We start from the raw sequence: 16630 nt of genomic DNA, 5'->3' as shown, positions 1-16630 counted from the left end.
CTACTGCCAGTGAGCTCTCCACCAAGCAAATTCTACTGTGTGGTTGCCAGGATTACATGCTTCCAATCCTTTGTCATTGCCTAGAAGCTAAATCCATTCTCCTCCATAAGGCACTTGAGATCTTCCCTAATAAGCTCTTACCCATTCCTCCAGCTCCCTCTGTCTCTCTGCCCCTTGGTTGCACCCAGACCTAAATCCAAAGCTGGAGACATGCTGCTCAGGCTTCTTCGGCCCTTCCACTGTTCCTCGTCCTCATCAAACAAATGTCTATCTTTAAACACCCATGCAGACTCCACCTCCCTCTGTAATGGTGCAGAGCATCATATCGTCAGATCATGCGCCTTCCTCTATGGCATGTGTATTCACAGGGACCTCTGCCCGTACTGCACTGGCAGGGCCCGGGTGTAGCATCTGTCACTCACGGGTGCATAGAGAGAGGCCGCAGGAGGAAGAGTGGAGAGTGAGGCCGGTGCTGGATGACCTGGGTGTAAACTCAGCCCTGCCTTTTCTGACTGTATGGTCTGGGGCAAGTTAGCTATTCTGCTCAGTTCTCTCCTCTGTAAAATGGGATGGTCATAGGTTGTTTGAGTGGTGGATCAAGTCTGAAGAGCCTACCGGCACATGATAAGTAAAGCATTTACAGCAGCTCACCACTGCTGTTAGCACTGTCATGACCCTTCTGCTAGGACTGTACGGAAGTGGCTCTTCAAAACGTCTCTTTTCAGGCCTCCTTCTCCTAACAGTGTTTTGATTGTCACTGCTGAATAGCAGTGGCTCCAGAATCCATCCCTTGGCAGGAGGTAGGTGGACTCCCTGGGCTGCAGGAATGAGCTGTGTGGGTAGCTGCCATCCTCAGGCTTTGAGAGGGAGCTTTGTTTCCTGAGGCAGGTGGACGTGCACCCCAGTGGGAGGGACCTGGGCTGGGAGCTGGGGGCCCTCTGGGTGGTCACGCTGCCACCCAGGGCTGCACTTCCTGTACCACCTGCCTGTGTGGCTGTGGCCGAGTCATCCACCCGGCACAGAGACCACGGTTCTGGAAACGCTCCCCTCGCTCCGTGGTTTGAGAGCAGCCTGTTTGACACAGAATATTTTTAGGGGAAAACCTCCAAATTCTGGATCTTGGCTTGAGAAGGGACCACCATGCCATTGCTTCCCACTGAGATGGAAGCAGATCTGATACACAGTCAGAGGCAGGAATGTCACCTGGCTCCAAAAGCACCCTCCTGCCCTTCCTCACACGTGCTGGGGCCAGAGTCCTGGAAGCAAAGCACAGACAAGCTGCTCCCGTGGGGCCGGGGCAAACGCAGGAGAGGCTGTGGCTGCCGCACCACATCCGTGTTTGCTTACTGAGGAGATGCGCTCGGTCATCATGAGTCAATCAATGACAAGAATAGGATTAAAATCTACAGTGATAGTGTATGTATGCACCCGGAGTGGATGGTGTCTCCTATAAATTATATACAGTTAGAATATGATAATAGTAGTGGTGGAATCGTGAATAGTAAAATAAATAAAATGTTGTTAGAGTGAAACTCAGTGTGAAGGAAACTGTTTGCCCATGGCTGGGTGGAGCTGATTTTCAGAGGATACTGAATCACAGACAGCACCTGGCTGGGCTCTTCCCACCCAGAGCTCTTTGTCCCGAGTTCTCCTCATCCCAGCATTTTTCCAGGTGCAACAAAGCTGCACACACTCCCACCTCCTCTCAAATTACTTATTTTTCTTCCCAATCTGTGTCTTATTAACCATATCCCCCTTTGAAAGTTTCACTTCTTTAGTTATTTCCAACTGTAATGTTCTCCAAAAAAAGGCCCTTCTAGGCTGATGTCCTGATAAAAATGTCGGGGCCTCCCCTGGAACCTTCATCTGGAATTCCTGGTGCTGACGCCTGGTGCCAGACGTCTGGGGCCTGGGGCAAGCGGGTGGAGCAGCCACTTAACTACTTGCTGCCCAGAACTTCCCACACTGAAACTTGGTGACTTTCAAACCTACCCTCAGCAGCACTTGACTTTAATTGGAGAAGCGTTTCTGTAACAGGCTGCTGGGTCTCACGTTCAGAACCAATGTGTGAATGAAATGGTAAGCACCCTCTCACCACCCGAGACCAGCCGTGGGCTGACCTCCCTGGCTGAACCAGGTGTGTGGACTTTCCCCTAAGAGCCCTGGGCCAGCGCCACCCCCAGGCCCCCAGGCCACCGCTAGATGGCACTGTCCCCACACCGGGGCCACCACCCCCAGGGCTGTGCTGGGCCGGCTCACAGCGTTCGCTTCCAAATTGGACCTGAGCTGGCGGTGCAGTCACTGGATTGGAATTGGCGGCACCGACACAGCCGCGTTTGGACAGAATGCCTCATTCTTCAGGCCCGTCTTTGTTTCCTAATTTAGTTTCCCAAACTCTTGCTGAAGGCTCCTGCTCCTTAAATAACACCATTATGTGTCATTCCCAGCAGGCAGTTTTATTAACTGAGAGTGAAGAGAAGCAGCATGAGACTGTGGGCACAGCCGGTGCTGAACCTCAGTGTGGGTCCAGGAATGTGGACTCTGCAGTTTCCGGCAGTGTGGTGCCCCCATCCCCCCGTCCATGGGGGGCTTGTCTCCGGCGGCCTCTGCTTCCCGGAGCGGTGGGTCCTCTGCGCGGTTCTCGCCCATGCACTTAACTAGCCACACACCACTTAGTTCTGTTCCTTTATTTTCAAGGTAGGAGAAGCCGGGATGGGGAGATCCCTAATAGATATGACTATTTAAATACCTTTAATAAGGAAGTTTTTAATCAAGTCATGAGAAAATGGGCCTTTTTGACATGAGAGTGGACAAGTATCCCAGTGCTCACCTCCCAGCAGGAGCCACCTTCTGACCACACTGGGTGATTTCAGGAGCTCCGGCCCCCGTGGGGAGCTGAGGACAAGGTGGCCATGTGAAGCCCCTCTGGAGTACGGCATCTGCGGGGTCCCGGGTGCCGCTGACAACAGGGGTCCACCCTGGGATGGAACCAACTGGCAGGACCCCAGCGTCCTCTGGTCTACTTCTCACCCTACAATGCAGGCCCCAGCCCCCCAGCCAGAGAGTGAGGCCCCATACGCTGGGGCATGGGAACGGGACAGGTCCACCCCCAGGGTGGCCCATAGCTGTCACTCCTCACTCCACGCTCACTCAGTGACCTTGAAGGAAGCACCTGCAGCGAGAGAATGTGGGTGACGCGGTTTCCCTGAAGCAAGTCAAAGCAGCCAGCCGTGCACCATGTCCGTCCTCATTTTATGCGCCTTCGTCTTGGCGTAGCCTCAGCAGCTGCTTTTGGCTGCGGCTTTTAAGCTGTGAAAGTATTTGCTGGGAATGTCCTTGGCTCCTCATGCGGCACCTCCCCCCTGTTAGGCTGGTTTCTCTGCTGGATCTAAAACAGGAGGGAGGAAGCATCATGAGTGGCACTGGGGCTTGAGCGCTCCTTCCTTTCTCCTCTGGGGGTGCCCACCAGGGCCCAGAGCTTCTGGGAACCCGGCAGGGAGCTCTGCTCCTGAGCCAGGAATTGCCAGACACCACAGAATTGCTGTCCGCGGGGCCTGTCCGCTTTTCCCAAGTGCTTCTGCTTCATTTGCTAATCCGTACAGCGTAGCTCAGAATGATCGCTTGCCTTGGGTCCCCAAACACTACCTGAGCTGGAAAGTACTTGTGTGATGTGTTAGCAATGGATCATACAAAATTTTTAACATGGGACTTTAAGCCATGAAAATTTCTGTTTTATTTCTTAACAACAACAACAAAAAGGCTGAATGTGGTGGTTCATACCTGTAATCCTAGCACTTTGGGAGGCTGAGGCAGGAGGGTCGCTTGAGATCAAGAGTTCAAGACTAGCCTGGGCAACATAGTGAGACCTAGTTTCTATTAAAATATTTTTAAAAGAAAAAAAAGAGATAACTGTGCCACGGGGCATTCTGTTGGCGATGAAGCGTTCTGATGCACAGGGAGCCACGCAGTTTCTCGGGTGGTGCTGTATGCCTGGCACCTGTATGCCTGGCACCTGTATGCCTGGCACCTGTACACCTGGCACCTGTGTGCCTGGAGCCACTCCCCAGTCTAAGGGTTTCTTTTTTTTTTTTTTTTTTTTTTTGAGACGGAGTCTCGCTCTGTAGCCCAGGCTGGAGTGCAGTGGCCGGATCTCAGCTCACTGCAAGCTCCGCCTCCCGGGTTCACGCCATTCTCCGGCCTCAGCCTCCCGAGTAGCTGGGACTACAGGCGCCCGCCACCTCGCCCAGCTAGTTTTTGTATTTCTTAGTAGAGACGGGGTTTCACCGTGTTAGCCAGGGTGGTCTCGATCTCCTGACCTCGTGATCCGCCCATCTCGGCCTCCCAACGTGCTGGGATTACAGGCTTGAGCCACCGCGCCCGGCCAAGTCTAAGGGTTTCAATGCAGGAAAAGCCACCTATGGTTAAGAAGAGACAAAAACAAATTCTAAACTAGAAAACATAAAATACAGGACAAAGGAGAGGTGGGCCAGGCAGCCCTGGGACACTGGCCTGGCCGACTGTCTGGTGCCTGGAGGCCGGGAGTTCCAGGCAGGGCGTGGGGAAGGGGTGGCTGTCAGGGTTCCATGGAGGTGCACCCAGGGGAATGCACCCCCACATTCTCCCTCCTCCGAATCAGAGCCAGAAAGCAGCTCGGCCTCTCAGCCCCTCCTGCTTCCTGACCACTGGTAGGCAGGACACTGTCCTTCCTATTTTATTCACACAACAGACATTCCTCCAGGGCCCATGGTGCCCCTGGCACGAACCACGATTCTGAGTGGAGGGGATGGAAAGGACGCAGGGGTGGCCCTGCTGGGGTGGAGCTGACAATGTCATGAGACAAGAGCCACTGAAGAAGCAAATGCACCCCATCATGACGATGGGAGCAGGGAAGGACGCCAGCGACAGAGAGGACAGGGAAGGGGCCTGTTGGTGCTGCCGAGCGAAGGCGGCAGTGACATCCGCACCAAGACCGCCAGGCTCTGGGAGCTGGGTCACCAAGCCCAGCCGCAGAGGGGCCTCGCCTCGGGCTGTCAACCGTGTCCCCCAGAGAGCCAGGCCTACAGCGGCCGGAGCTCACTGAGCTGTTTCCACAGGACGGAACCTCACCTGTTCTCCCAGGCCTGGTTATCCTCACATCTGCCTTTCGTGGTTCTCACTTAATATCCTTTCTCTATATTCAACCTTCAGAATATCCCTATGAGGTAGAGAATTTTGTTTGCTTTTAAATTCCCATTTTACAAATAAAACACCTGGGCTTAGAGAGGTCACTAGAATGAGTCAGCAGCGGAAGCAGGACTTAGCCGAGAAAGTCTGACTTCCGAACCCGTCCTTGGCTTCTCCCTGGAGCTCCTAGGTTGTGGGTAACAAGAATCCCCCAGAAGCAAGGCTGGAGCAGAGCCAGGGAAACGAGGTCCCACTCTCCGCCCGCCACTGCGGAGCTGCTGGTTCGTGGGTGAATGCTCTCCGCCAGGCCTGCACCGACGATTCTGCAAGCATTTGGTCCACTGTGGGACAAAGAAAGTGAGATCTGCGCTGAAGGACTTACCTGAGCAGATCTTTAAAAATTCTGCAGCAAGACCCATAAAAGAGAAAGTCTGGGGAGCTCCGCACCCCCAGTGAGGTGGAGACCGGGGCAGTGTCTGCAGAAGCCGAATCCGAAAGGAAAAAATCACTGACATGTCAGTCTGTTCCCATTTTCTACGCTGTGCATTTTTACTAAACGCGTCCCATCTGCAAAGGCCCCTGGACACCGGGATACGCACGGCCATGTGCTCGGCATTGCGGGGACCCGCCCTTAGACCAGCAGAAAAGGAAAAGTAACCAAGGATGTGAACCGCCCGTGTCCACGTCCCCGGGGCGCGGGGATTCGAGGAAGGCGACGCTGTGGTGGGCCCCAGCCCGGGCCGGGAGGGCCTCCTGCTGCAGGCCGGGCCCCGCTTTGTGGACAAAGCAGTAATGAGTTGGGAGGCCAGTTGGACGGGGACAGGGCGGGACAGAAACCCACGTGGGAGGCCAGGGGCGTGCACCGAGGCAGGGGAGCTCCCTGGCCTGGGGAATTTGTGCGTGGACAGTGGGAGGCAGCACATGGGAGACGAGCCCGTCGCCAAGGACTCTAGGACAGCGGCCCCCAACCTTTTGGCACAAGGGAGCGGTTTCATGGAAGGTAATTTTTCCACAGAAAAAGGGTGGGATGGTTTCCGGATGAAACTGTTCCACCTGGGATCACCAGGGTTCGCTTCTCCTGAGGAGCCCGCAGCCTAGACCCCTGGCAGGCGCAGTTCTCAATAGCGTTTGCGTCCTCGTGAGAATCGAATCCCGCCGCTGACATGACGGGAGGCAGAGCTCGGGCACTGCTCACCTCCGGTTGTGCGGCCAGGTTCTAACAGGCCGCGGCCCAGGGTTTGGGGACCCCTGCCCTAGGAGATGTTCCAGCATTGCGGCTGCTCTCAGAGAGGCTGCTGGAAGCTCTCCTGGCGGCGGGGGGCAATCACGGCTGAGCCCCTGGAGCCATTTCTCAGCTCTGGGATGGAACGGTTGGGACCTAGGCTGAGGCCCAGGGACCCCGCAGAGGGAGAAGCACAGACCTGGACTGAAGTGATGAAGAGAAGGGAGGGGTTTCAGGGCAAACAGCAGAGGCTGCTCCCTGAGAGGATGGCAAGGGGGAGGATGCAGGCCTCTGGCCCTCCCTCTCTCCCGACCTGCAGCTCCTGGCCCCTAAATGCCATTCACAGACACAGGGCAAGTCGAAAGGGCTGGGGAGGTTCAGAGGACGGAAGATGGGAGCTGCTCCCTGCATTTCTGAGGGTCACACTGAGCGGGGCTGGGCCACAGGCACCGTGGACCGACCAGGCGTCATCCTCGTCCTACAGTCATAGTCTCAGGACCTCTGCAGGAGGCCTTCCCCCCAGCCTTCCTCTCATCTTAGCCCAGGGCGGCAGCCGCACTCAAGAGTCGTCTTTTTTTCTTTTTTTTTTCCTGAGACAGAGCCTTGCTCTGTCGCCCAGGCTGGAGTGCAGTGGTGCAATCTCGGCTCACTGCAACCTCTACCTCCCGGGTTCAAGAGATTCTCCTGCCTCAGACTCCCAAGTAGCTGGGATTACAGGCGCCCGCCACCATGCCCAGCTAATTTTTGTATTTTTAGTAGAGACAGGGTTTCACCATGTTCGTCAGGCTGGTCTCAAACTCCTGACCTCGTGATCCCCCCACCTCGGCCTCCCAAAGTGCTGGGATTACAAGCATGAGCCACTGCGCCCGGCCAAGAGTCTTCTTTCAACTTGGAAGTCCTGCAAAATCCTGCCACAGGCCTCTTCCGGGACTCCGCCTGCACCTTCCAAGGCCTGGGTGCACTCACACTCACCCTGGGCCTCCACTCACTGAGCCATCACAAAATGCATCCAGACATTTTATGCTTTCAGAAATCGTCACTAGGCACCTGCTCTGTCTCCAGCACTCTCCCATCTTGGGGATTTTAACAAAAATTGCATTTTAATCCTTGCCCTCAAGAATACACATTCTTTTCATTAAACTTCACAAACACAGTCAATTCAATATTTTATTCTCATTTCACAAGTGAGCAAACAGGAATGCATGAGTCTTTCCTAGCCAGCTCCACGTCTTATGTGCGTTAGAGCATCGGGGGGTGCGGTGTGAGGTCCAATGGGCCTCCTGGTCTCACGAAGGACTTGCCAGATGTGGTCACCTGACTGCAGAGTCTACCTGGATGGAGGGGGCCAAAGAGGAGGCACACCTGCAGGAAGACGTGTGCAACAGCGGCAGTGTGTCCAGTGGCGGGAAAGGGAAAAGTGGCGTTAAAATCCAAGCATCCTATTTTAGGAGAGCCTTAACAGATCTTTTGAGAACTTCTTATTTTTACAAATGAAAACATCCAGCTCGTCGTCGGAAGCAGATTAACGGATGAGCTAGGGAAGCAGAAGTGTCAGCCCCCACCCCAGCCGGATTTGCAGGGCGTCCTGCTGGGATCTGATGGGGAGGTAGGAGAAGACCCAGGAGGGTGCCCCGGAGTGGGAGCGGCTGCCAGGTTGTTGCCCAGGCCCCATCAGGGAGGCCTGAAGAGGAGCCTGTTCCCTCTGGAACGCAAGGGGTTCGTTCACGCCCCACACTAAAGAGAGCTTGAGGAGCACGGGGATTTCTGGTGTAAACAGCAGCAGGCAGGGTGAGAGGCTCCATCAGAAGCAGCAGTGCCAACGTCTAGTAACGAATAAATGAACAAAAAAACAGCAAAGGGAACCATGAGCTAGGACCCCCTCAGGGACTATCCAGATTCCTGGGGATGCAGTCACGGCGAGCAGGAGAAGCCAGGGTGCCCACCGTGCCCACCCCGTCACGCCACCTGGCTCCCAGAGGCCTCTCTGCTCCTGGGGCTTCCCGTGCGGCTTGCCCTGGGATGGGAGAGGACGCGGGAGCTGATGATGCTGGAGCTGATGACGCCGGGGTTAAAGTCCCCGCTGCTCCTTCTCCCACTGAACCTAGGAACATCATCAGCAAACACAGCAGTTCACAACCACAGAGTTCTGGGATGAGCAACAATTACTGGTGATTGTCTTAGATGTTCTAGGGCTACAAAAACAAATACCATACCTCGGGCAGCGTAGAAACCAGAAACTTATTTCTTCAAGTTCTGGAGACTGGAAGTCCGAGACCAAGGCGCCAGCAGATTTGGCGTCAGGCCAGGGCTGCACTGTGGTTGGTAGACAGCGCCCTCTCACTCTGTCCTCACACGGGAGAAGGGGTGAAGGAGCTCTCTGGGTCCCTGTTATAGGGGCACGGATCCCATCACGAGGCCTCCTCACTTCCCACATGCCCCTCCCCCTCACACCATCCCGGTGAGGGTCAGGATTTCAGTGCACGAGTTTTCAGGGGACACGGTCAGGCAACAGCAATGATTATTTAGAATTTTATGAATATTCTGTTATAATTATGAGATGCAAACATCACATCAAAAAAAATAATAACTTAGACCAGTGGTGTTGATGAAGAATACTGAAAATATTTTTATACTGAGATAGGATTTCCCCAAAAACAACCACTAATATCCCCAGTTGAAAACGTATTACGATCAAGTTCTGCTATGAATTATCCCGTTTTCTTCAAAACAAATTTTAAAACATGTATTACAAAAACAATATCTAGAAAGCTTAATTATATTAGTGCAGATATTAAAGAGATATTTCTAATAATTATGTAATCTGCCTGCACTAGTAGAGTGTTTCTAGATATATCCCTAACACATATCTGCTCTCAGCAGATGGGGGAGCCAGAAGGGAGATGGTTTCCCCTGGAGTCGGGCGCGCGCTCCTCTGACTACCCCAGCCAAACTCCACCTTATTTTGCTGGCCATCACACCACTTAAGGACAGGGTCTGTCTAACACTTAATATACAGGTGGAATACAATATTATATATAGAGAGAATAAACATGTATGTTATATACATATATAAAACATTATAGGCCAGGTGCAGTGGCTCATGCCTGTAATCCTAGCACTTTGGGAGGCCGAGGTGGGTGGATCACCTGAGGTCAGGAGTTGAAGACCAGCCTGGCCAATATGGTGAAACCCTGTCTCTACTAAAAATACAAAAATTAGCCAGGCATGGTGGCACACACCTGTAATCCCAGAGGCCATAATACTGTAATCAGGAGGGTGAGGCAGGAGAATCACTGGAACCCAGGAGGCGGAGGCTACAGTGAGCCAACGTCGTACCACTGCACTCCAGCCTGGGTGACAGAGCAAGACTCTGTCTCAAAAAAAAAAAACACACACACACACACACACATTATATACAGAAGTTTTTCACCTCACCCATAGTTAAGTGCCAGACGGCCCCTGGCCTGTAGCACAGTGAGGACTCCGGTTGACCCGCATGTCCAGGAGCCCCTGGGAGGGAGGGAAGGCCCCTCAGAGGCTGAGGAGTTGTGAGGAAGCCGAGGCACGGGACTGCATGGAAGAGGCGCTCCGCACACAGGACGTGCCATCTTCAGCAAACAACCAACAGGACAGAAAAGGAGGCAGAGGCGCCTTCCTGCCCCGGAGGCCACCGGCCACGTCTGCCACATGTGCTCTGAAGAGCTGAGACTCATCCTGACGTCGACAAACCAGTGGCTGAGAAAAGTGAAGAGACACCGGGAAGTTTGAAAACAGATTGAATAGCTGGTGATATTAGAAAACTGTCTAAAAACTGTGGGTGAGATAAGGAGATTGCGGTTATGTTTTCACCCTTGAGACTGGGGAAGCGGGAGGGGCACAGGTGACTAGCCTGGAGAGACAGCTAAGTTTGGGGTGAGTTCATTATTCTGCTCTCTCTACTTTTGTACATTTGAAATTAACTTTTAAACCCAACCTTTCTATAAGCTTGATGCTTCCCATAATAAAGAAGATTTTTAAGCAACATTATCGCTCTATAAAAGTTTCAAAAAGCTCTGAAAGTTATACAATGAAGGGCAAACTTCCTCTGCTCTCAGAGCCCCAGCTCCCAAGATCCCCCCTGAGAGGCAGCTCCAGCCGAGCGCCCATGACCAGCGCTCACCACATGCATGAGTACACGGACACACGCATGCACACGCACATGCACCCCGTGTGCATAACTGTCATACTGTACGCGTTGGTCTTTTTGCTTTTTCTCATTGTCAGACAGCCTTTCGCTGGCAACCAAGCTAGTAAAATAATGCTAGTCTACCGCTTGCTTACCACTGCTTCCCTGCGGGGCTGGGACACTAGACAGTTGACTAATGGCCGTCCTGTGTCTTGTCCACAGCCTGTCAGGATGCCCGAGAGCCACGTCAGCAATGAAGAAGGCAAAGCTTTCTGGAGAGCAGATGCTGACCATCAAACAGCGGGCCAGCAACGGTGAGCACCCCCGGCCCTCGTGGCACACGTGGTCAGGAAGGCCCAGCGGGCACGGCCACGCCAGCTCTGTGTCCTTTAACAGACTCACTTTTCTTAGAAAGCAGGGGCAGGGATAATTCTGGCCCTCTCATCTATAAAGCTAAGCATCTTGAGAAAAAAAGCAGTCTTTCTCAAAACCGTCTCCCCCCTTCACCAACTTCACTACTCGCTGGAATCACAAGCCCAAGTCCTGAGGGTCTCTCCAGCACTGGTCAATTTGCTCCCTGGAACCCCAGTGTGCCCACATTTCTGCCTCTGTCCCTCAGGCCCTCATCTGCAGTTTCTCCATCCAGGAGCAGCTTTGCGGCCCCCCAGGCCACAGATAACAAGGATGGTACCCCCTCCCCTGTTGCCCTCACTCTCCGCATGTCTAGTGCCTGATTTTCTTGATTCCACCTGCAAATCTGTTTTGTTCTGAGGGTGTCTCTTGTGTGTAGAGAGTTCTGCAGAGGAAAATTGGGGGCCTCTGGAGGAGCAGGAGAGAGGACAGCCACTTAAACCCTTAGAAACATGCACAGTCCACTCTCACGACCTGAGGACTCTATTTGCGAGTTCACCTCCCTGCTAAAATTAATTTGTAGACACAGGCAGTGATCTCAGTGCTTTTGTAGTTACTCCTGTGCATTCACAGAGCAGCTGAAGTGTCTGGTGTTCCTAAGTGCAGGGGGCTGTGATGTGCCTCACAGAGAAAACACACACGTTAGCCAGGCTCCCTTCGGACAGGAGTCATGGTTTTGACTGTTGGCTCTGAGTTCAATGTTAAGGAATCCACAGTGTCTATTAAATAAGTTGTCTTTAAATTGGAGCACACATAAAACAGGTGTATTAGTCCATTCTCATACTGCTATGAAGAAATACCCGAGACTGGGTAATTTATAAAGGAAAGAGGATTAATCGACTCAGAGCTCCACATGGCTGGGGAGGTCTCAGGAAACCTACGATCATGGCACAAAGGGAAGCAAACATGTCCTTCTTCACAAGGCGGCAGGAGAAAGAAGTTCAGAGAGAAGTGGGAAAAGCCCCTAATAAAACCTCCAGATCTCATGAAAACTCAGTATCAGGAACAGCATGGAGGTAACCACCCCCATGATTCAATTACCTCCCACCAGGTCCCTCCCAAGACATGTGGAGGTTATGGGAACTATAATTCAAGATGAGATTTGGGTGGGGACACAGCCAAACAATATTAACAGGTTTTTTTATTTTTCAACTGACAAAAATGGGACCAGAGGCTGGCAGGAGCTTGGCCCCTTGTTTCCAGAAGCAGTGATCCTGCTCTCAGCCTGTGTGCAGGTAACTTTACAGCGCATGGCCCCTGGGAATAATGAGATCGGCTGTAACCTGTAGCCACTGAGCAGACTGGTCCCCTTCACAGCAGAAGCCCAGCCTCCCCTTCTCAGCTCTCACTTGCAAGATGCACCCCTAATTTTGTATTTCTAAAAGGAGCCTGCAAAGCTCTTCAAGCACCACAAAGCACGGGATGCCCTGGGCTGAAGGCTCCCAGACCTATGATGCACAGATCCGTCCTGTAAAGCTGACCCTGGGCAGAACCTGGGACCTCCTGCTGTACGTTTACCAAAGGGCACCTCCTCCCCAAATCCACCGAGTGAGCCACACCTGAGCAGCTCCCAAGCATGCAGGCACGAAGCCCCTGGCCACAGCCATGGGGGTCTCCTCTCATCTGTTATTGGTGGTCCTGAGGACAGCATGAGAGATGCCTGCATGTCCCACGTGTGTGCCTGCAGGATTCCCTGTGCCAGCAGCCAGCACAAACTATTCCTCAACACGTGGCCCATTGTTCACCAGAAAGGTCATCAGCTTCCTGATATTGGTCCTCAGAGTCTGGGGCTCCTGGAGGCATCCTGCCTCCCAGGCTGCTCCTGTCAGTTTCTACCTTCCAAATACCCTGACCCACCCGCACAACCTCTCCCTGCGGGTGCAGTCCCAAGCAGCCAGTGTAAGGACCCTGCTTTTGAGATACCAGGATAGCCAACGTTCGCTTCCCAGTTAGTATGGAGCAGTGTTCCTTGCCAGAAAGAAAACATTCCCTGAGCTCCATCCACATGCCAGGCGCTTTTCAAAATACTTAGAGGGCATTTCACCCCTGAATAACCCTGGATTAAAGCGGAAATCCTTAGACAATTGTTCTGAGTCCATGTGCCTTTGTTCCCCATTAATGAAGGACGTGGCGGTTAGGTTAGGTAGTCCAGTTCAAAACAGAAAAGGAAAGAAAGCATGGAGAGAACAAATCTGCCGACCCTAGAGGAGGAGCCATTCACACCTGGGCTAGTCCACCTGGGCAGCGGTGGGCAGATCCCTGAGGTGGCCATCTCTTCGTTGTCGGGCCTGAGTCGACATTTAGGGCACTAGACATTCCCATTACTGCCGCACACAAGGAGTTAATTCACAAAAACAGGTGCTAACTCGGAGGGATGAAGATAAGCAGTTGGTCTGTGACTCTAAACTAGAGGAACCAACAACTGGGCTTCATCCCACCAGAAAGCAGCCAGGGCACAGGCACTCCAGGGTCACCGGCCACCCGCTGGGCCCAGCTCCTGCTGCTGGCCAGCCTTCAGCCAGGTCGCTGCATTTCACCCGAGCTGCTGGACACACAGTTCGTGTAGTGCTAAGTTTCAGGACAGAAACAGTTCCCCTTCTGCAGATCCTAACGCACGCACGTCCACGGGTGAAAAAGAGGAGCTGCAGGTCACTGGGAGAACAGGTGGTGGAAGTGGGTCCCACCCAGGTCTTCCTAAGTCCAGGTGGGTGCTGACGCCTGGGGCTGTTGATTCCTGACACTGTTGGCACCAAACCGAGAGAGTTCTTACCGACCCCCAGAGCACAGTTGTGTGCCCAGGCATCATTTCCGTGTATGTGTAGCTAATCCAGGAAAGGGGATCTTTCCTGCTGCTCTTCAGAGGACAGAGGCACAGCATCCAATTTCTGCTGCCGTGGTACCATTCTTCGCGTCCAAAGCTCTATGTTCCTGTTGCCTTTGCCACAGATGTGGAAAAGACAATCCCTCTCTTTCTTTTTTTGGACTGGATCTCACTCTGTCACCCAGGCTGGAGAGCAGCAGCACGATCTTGGCTTACTGCAGTCTCCGCCTCCCAGGGTCAAGCGATCCTCCCACCTCAGCCTCCTGAGTAGCTGGGACTGCAGCTGTGCACCACCACACCCAGCTAATTTTTGTATTTTTGGTAGAGATGGGGCTTCGCCATGTTGCCCAGGCTGCTCTCAAACTCCTGAGTTCAAGCAATCTACCTGCCTCCGCCTCTCAAAGTGCTAGGATTACAGGCGTGAGCCACCGTGCCTGGCCTTAAATATTTTAATAGAGACGAGATCTCACTATGTTGCCCACTAGGTTGCTCTTGACCTCCTGAGCTCAAGCAATCTGCCCACCTCAGCCTCCCAAAGTGCTGGGATTACAGGCATGAGCCACCATGCCCAGCCTTCTTTTCTTTCATATCCTGAGTGTAAAGCCTTTCCTGGGGTCATTTTCTCACGAGATGCTCAGCAGCTTCCCTGCGTGTGAGGCCCAGGGACAGAGAAGCCACTGGGACCCACCGTGAGGCACTGACTCGGCCAGGGAGGCCCCTGGCACCGGATTTTAGTTCTTTCTCTTGAGCATTTGTCTGACAGGGAAGTAGCTGTTCCAGATGTCCTTGAGGTTCCCTTCTGGCTCTAAAGTATTTTTCTTTCTTTCTTTTTTAAGTTTAGGGACGAGCCTACTCTCGTGTCTCTCCCCGACAAGGATCACCTTATTTTCTTTATCCGTGGAGTGATCTCATCACGCATTAGCACTCAGCTCTGCCTGAGAAGCCGGGGTGACCCTGTTAGTGAATCTCCCTTCAGAACCCTTTTGCAGTTCGCCGTACGCCTCTTAGCGCCTTGGCACCTTGGCTGAAGTTGTACAATCAGTGGCTTTTTGGGGGGTAGTGGGGGCAGGGGCAGTGTTTAGGAGAGAAGGAAATAAGATAATGCTTTTTCTTTCCTTTTACTATCACAGCAGAAAGCAAGCTAGGGAAAGGAGCTCTGACCTCCATCGAGCCCCAAAAACATGAAGCACTTTGTCAGGAACTTCATCCACTTATTTCGCTTAATATTCCTGAGAGCTCCAAAGTGTGGGAACTCACATTTCTACTTCAGCTGTAAGGAAGGAGAACGAAATTCCAGGAGGCTTGGAAATTCCACCAGGCCATTAGTGAGAGTGACCAGTGCTGGCCGGGTTCACCATGGGACGCTGGTCTCTCAAGCATTACCAGGATCCTGAAATAAATCAGAATCTTCCAGGACCACGTTGTGCTAATTTGAGTAGGATTTTTTTGCTTGTTTGGTGTGGTGTCCAGTGGGTGGATTTTCTGGCTCTGAGATGCTGCTTTTCAGCTGGGGCCCTCCCTGCTCGGGCCAGTTTTTTACAAAAGCAGTTTCTTCCTGAGGGCTTACAGGCCAACTGGTGGAATGTATTATAAAACCCTGTTTGTGGCTGGGCACAGTGGCTTACGCCTGTAATCCCAGCACTTTGGGAGGCTGAGGCAGGCAGATCACCTGAGGTCAGGAGTTCGAGACCAGCCTGGCCAACATGGTGAAACCCCATCTCTACTAAAAATACCAAAAATTAGCCAGGTGTAGTGGCAGGCGCCTGTAATCCCAGCTACTCAGGAGGCTGAGACAGGAGAATCGCTTGAATCCAAGAGGTGGAGGCCGAGGTCACGCCATTGCACTCCAGCCTGGGTAACAAGAGCAAACTCCATCTCAAAACAAACAAACAACAACAACAACAACAACAAAATTCTAGTTTCAGCCTAACCATCCACAAAGTGAGGCTCAGCTCAGAGGCCCCATCAACCCCAGGGACTGCTTCCTGGGCCACTCACTGCCCCGCTGCAGGGGGAAGGGAAATTCCCACCCAACCCAGAGCTCTCCTCTCCCTGAGGGGACTTCACACGTGCCTGGGGGCTCGTAGGCTGTCCCAGGGATGTGGCTGTGGACAGCTCTGCAGAATTAGTTTGCAGGCCCTCCTCTTCCACATTCCCTCATCCTCCAGAATCTTATGGGCCGGGTATGCCTCTGTGACCTGCCGGTTCTTCCTGGCACCGTTTCCCCGTCTCCCTCCTCCCCCTCACAAAGGAATGGCATGCTGTGTGGAGCCGCAGTGGGCAGCCACAGGACTGAGATGTTCCCAGGCTCCCACAAAGGGCTGGTGGTGACCACTTGGGCCTGAGGGTGGTCCCCCAGGACAGAGCAGAGCTATGGAAGTAATATCCACCCATCCATCAGTCCCAGAACAAAACTAGAGATGAAAGGTTGTCATGGGACCCGTGTCAAGACTTTTGTTTGGATTTAAAATGACACTGACTTCTGTCAGAACAGTTGACCTGATCTGGCAGATCAGTTAGATAACCAAGCCTGATAGGCCAGTTAGTTTGACATTTCTCATAAATTATTCAAACTAAACATCCCCGTCCAAGGTTTTTGATAGAAACATATTGAAAGGCCTCTGCAAGATGGGATCCCTAGGAACGTGCTTGAGAAATTTGCCCGTGACGGCTGTCAGTGGAAGCGTCACCGGGTCCAGTGTTCTGAGGGCCTCCTTCACACGGAGGGGTTCTAAAGGCATTTGGATGCTTGCAGTTTAACAGAAGCTTATGGGGAATGCTTTTTAAATGATACATTCATTCATAATTTAGTTGCTTTATGAATTGGGATGTTTTTGCATTGGGTATT

The 16630-nt window shown here is 52.8% G+C and overlaps 1 protein-coding gene across 31 annotated transcripts in view; it reads left to right on the top strand.

Moving 5' to 3' along the window:
* Positions 1 to 16630, top strand: part of LOC105497564 (myelin transcription factor 1 like) — a 533126-nt gene that overhangs the window by 501764 nt on the left and 14732 nt on the right. For all 31 annotated transcript variants that reach the window (XM_071076157.1, XM_071076158.1, XM_071076139.1 and 28 more), the window contains one exon: positions 10773 to 10864. In XM_071076157.1, the coding sequence (XP_070932258.1) occupies positions 10773 to 10864 (92 nt within the window). The remainder of the gene's footprint in view (positions 1 to 10772; positions 10865 to 16630) is intronic.

Source organism: Macaca nemestrina, chromosome 13 (assembly GCF_043159975.1).
Source record: "Macaca nemestrina isolate mMacNem1 chromosome 13, mMacNem.hap1, whole genome shotgun sequence".
In the NCBI taxonomy this organism is placed as follows: Eukaryota; Metazoa; Chordata; class Mammalia; order Primates; family Cercopithecidae; genus Macaca; species Macaca nemestrina.
Note: the sequence above shows the minus strand (reverse complement) of the source record. Positions and strands in the feature narration are given on the sequence as shown.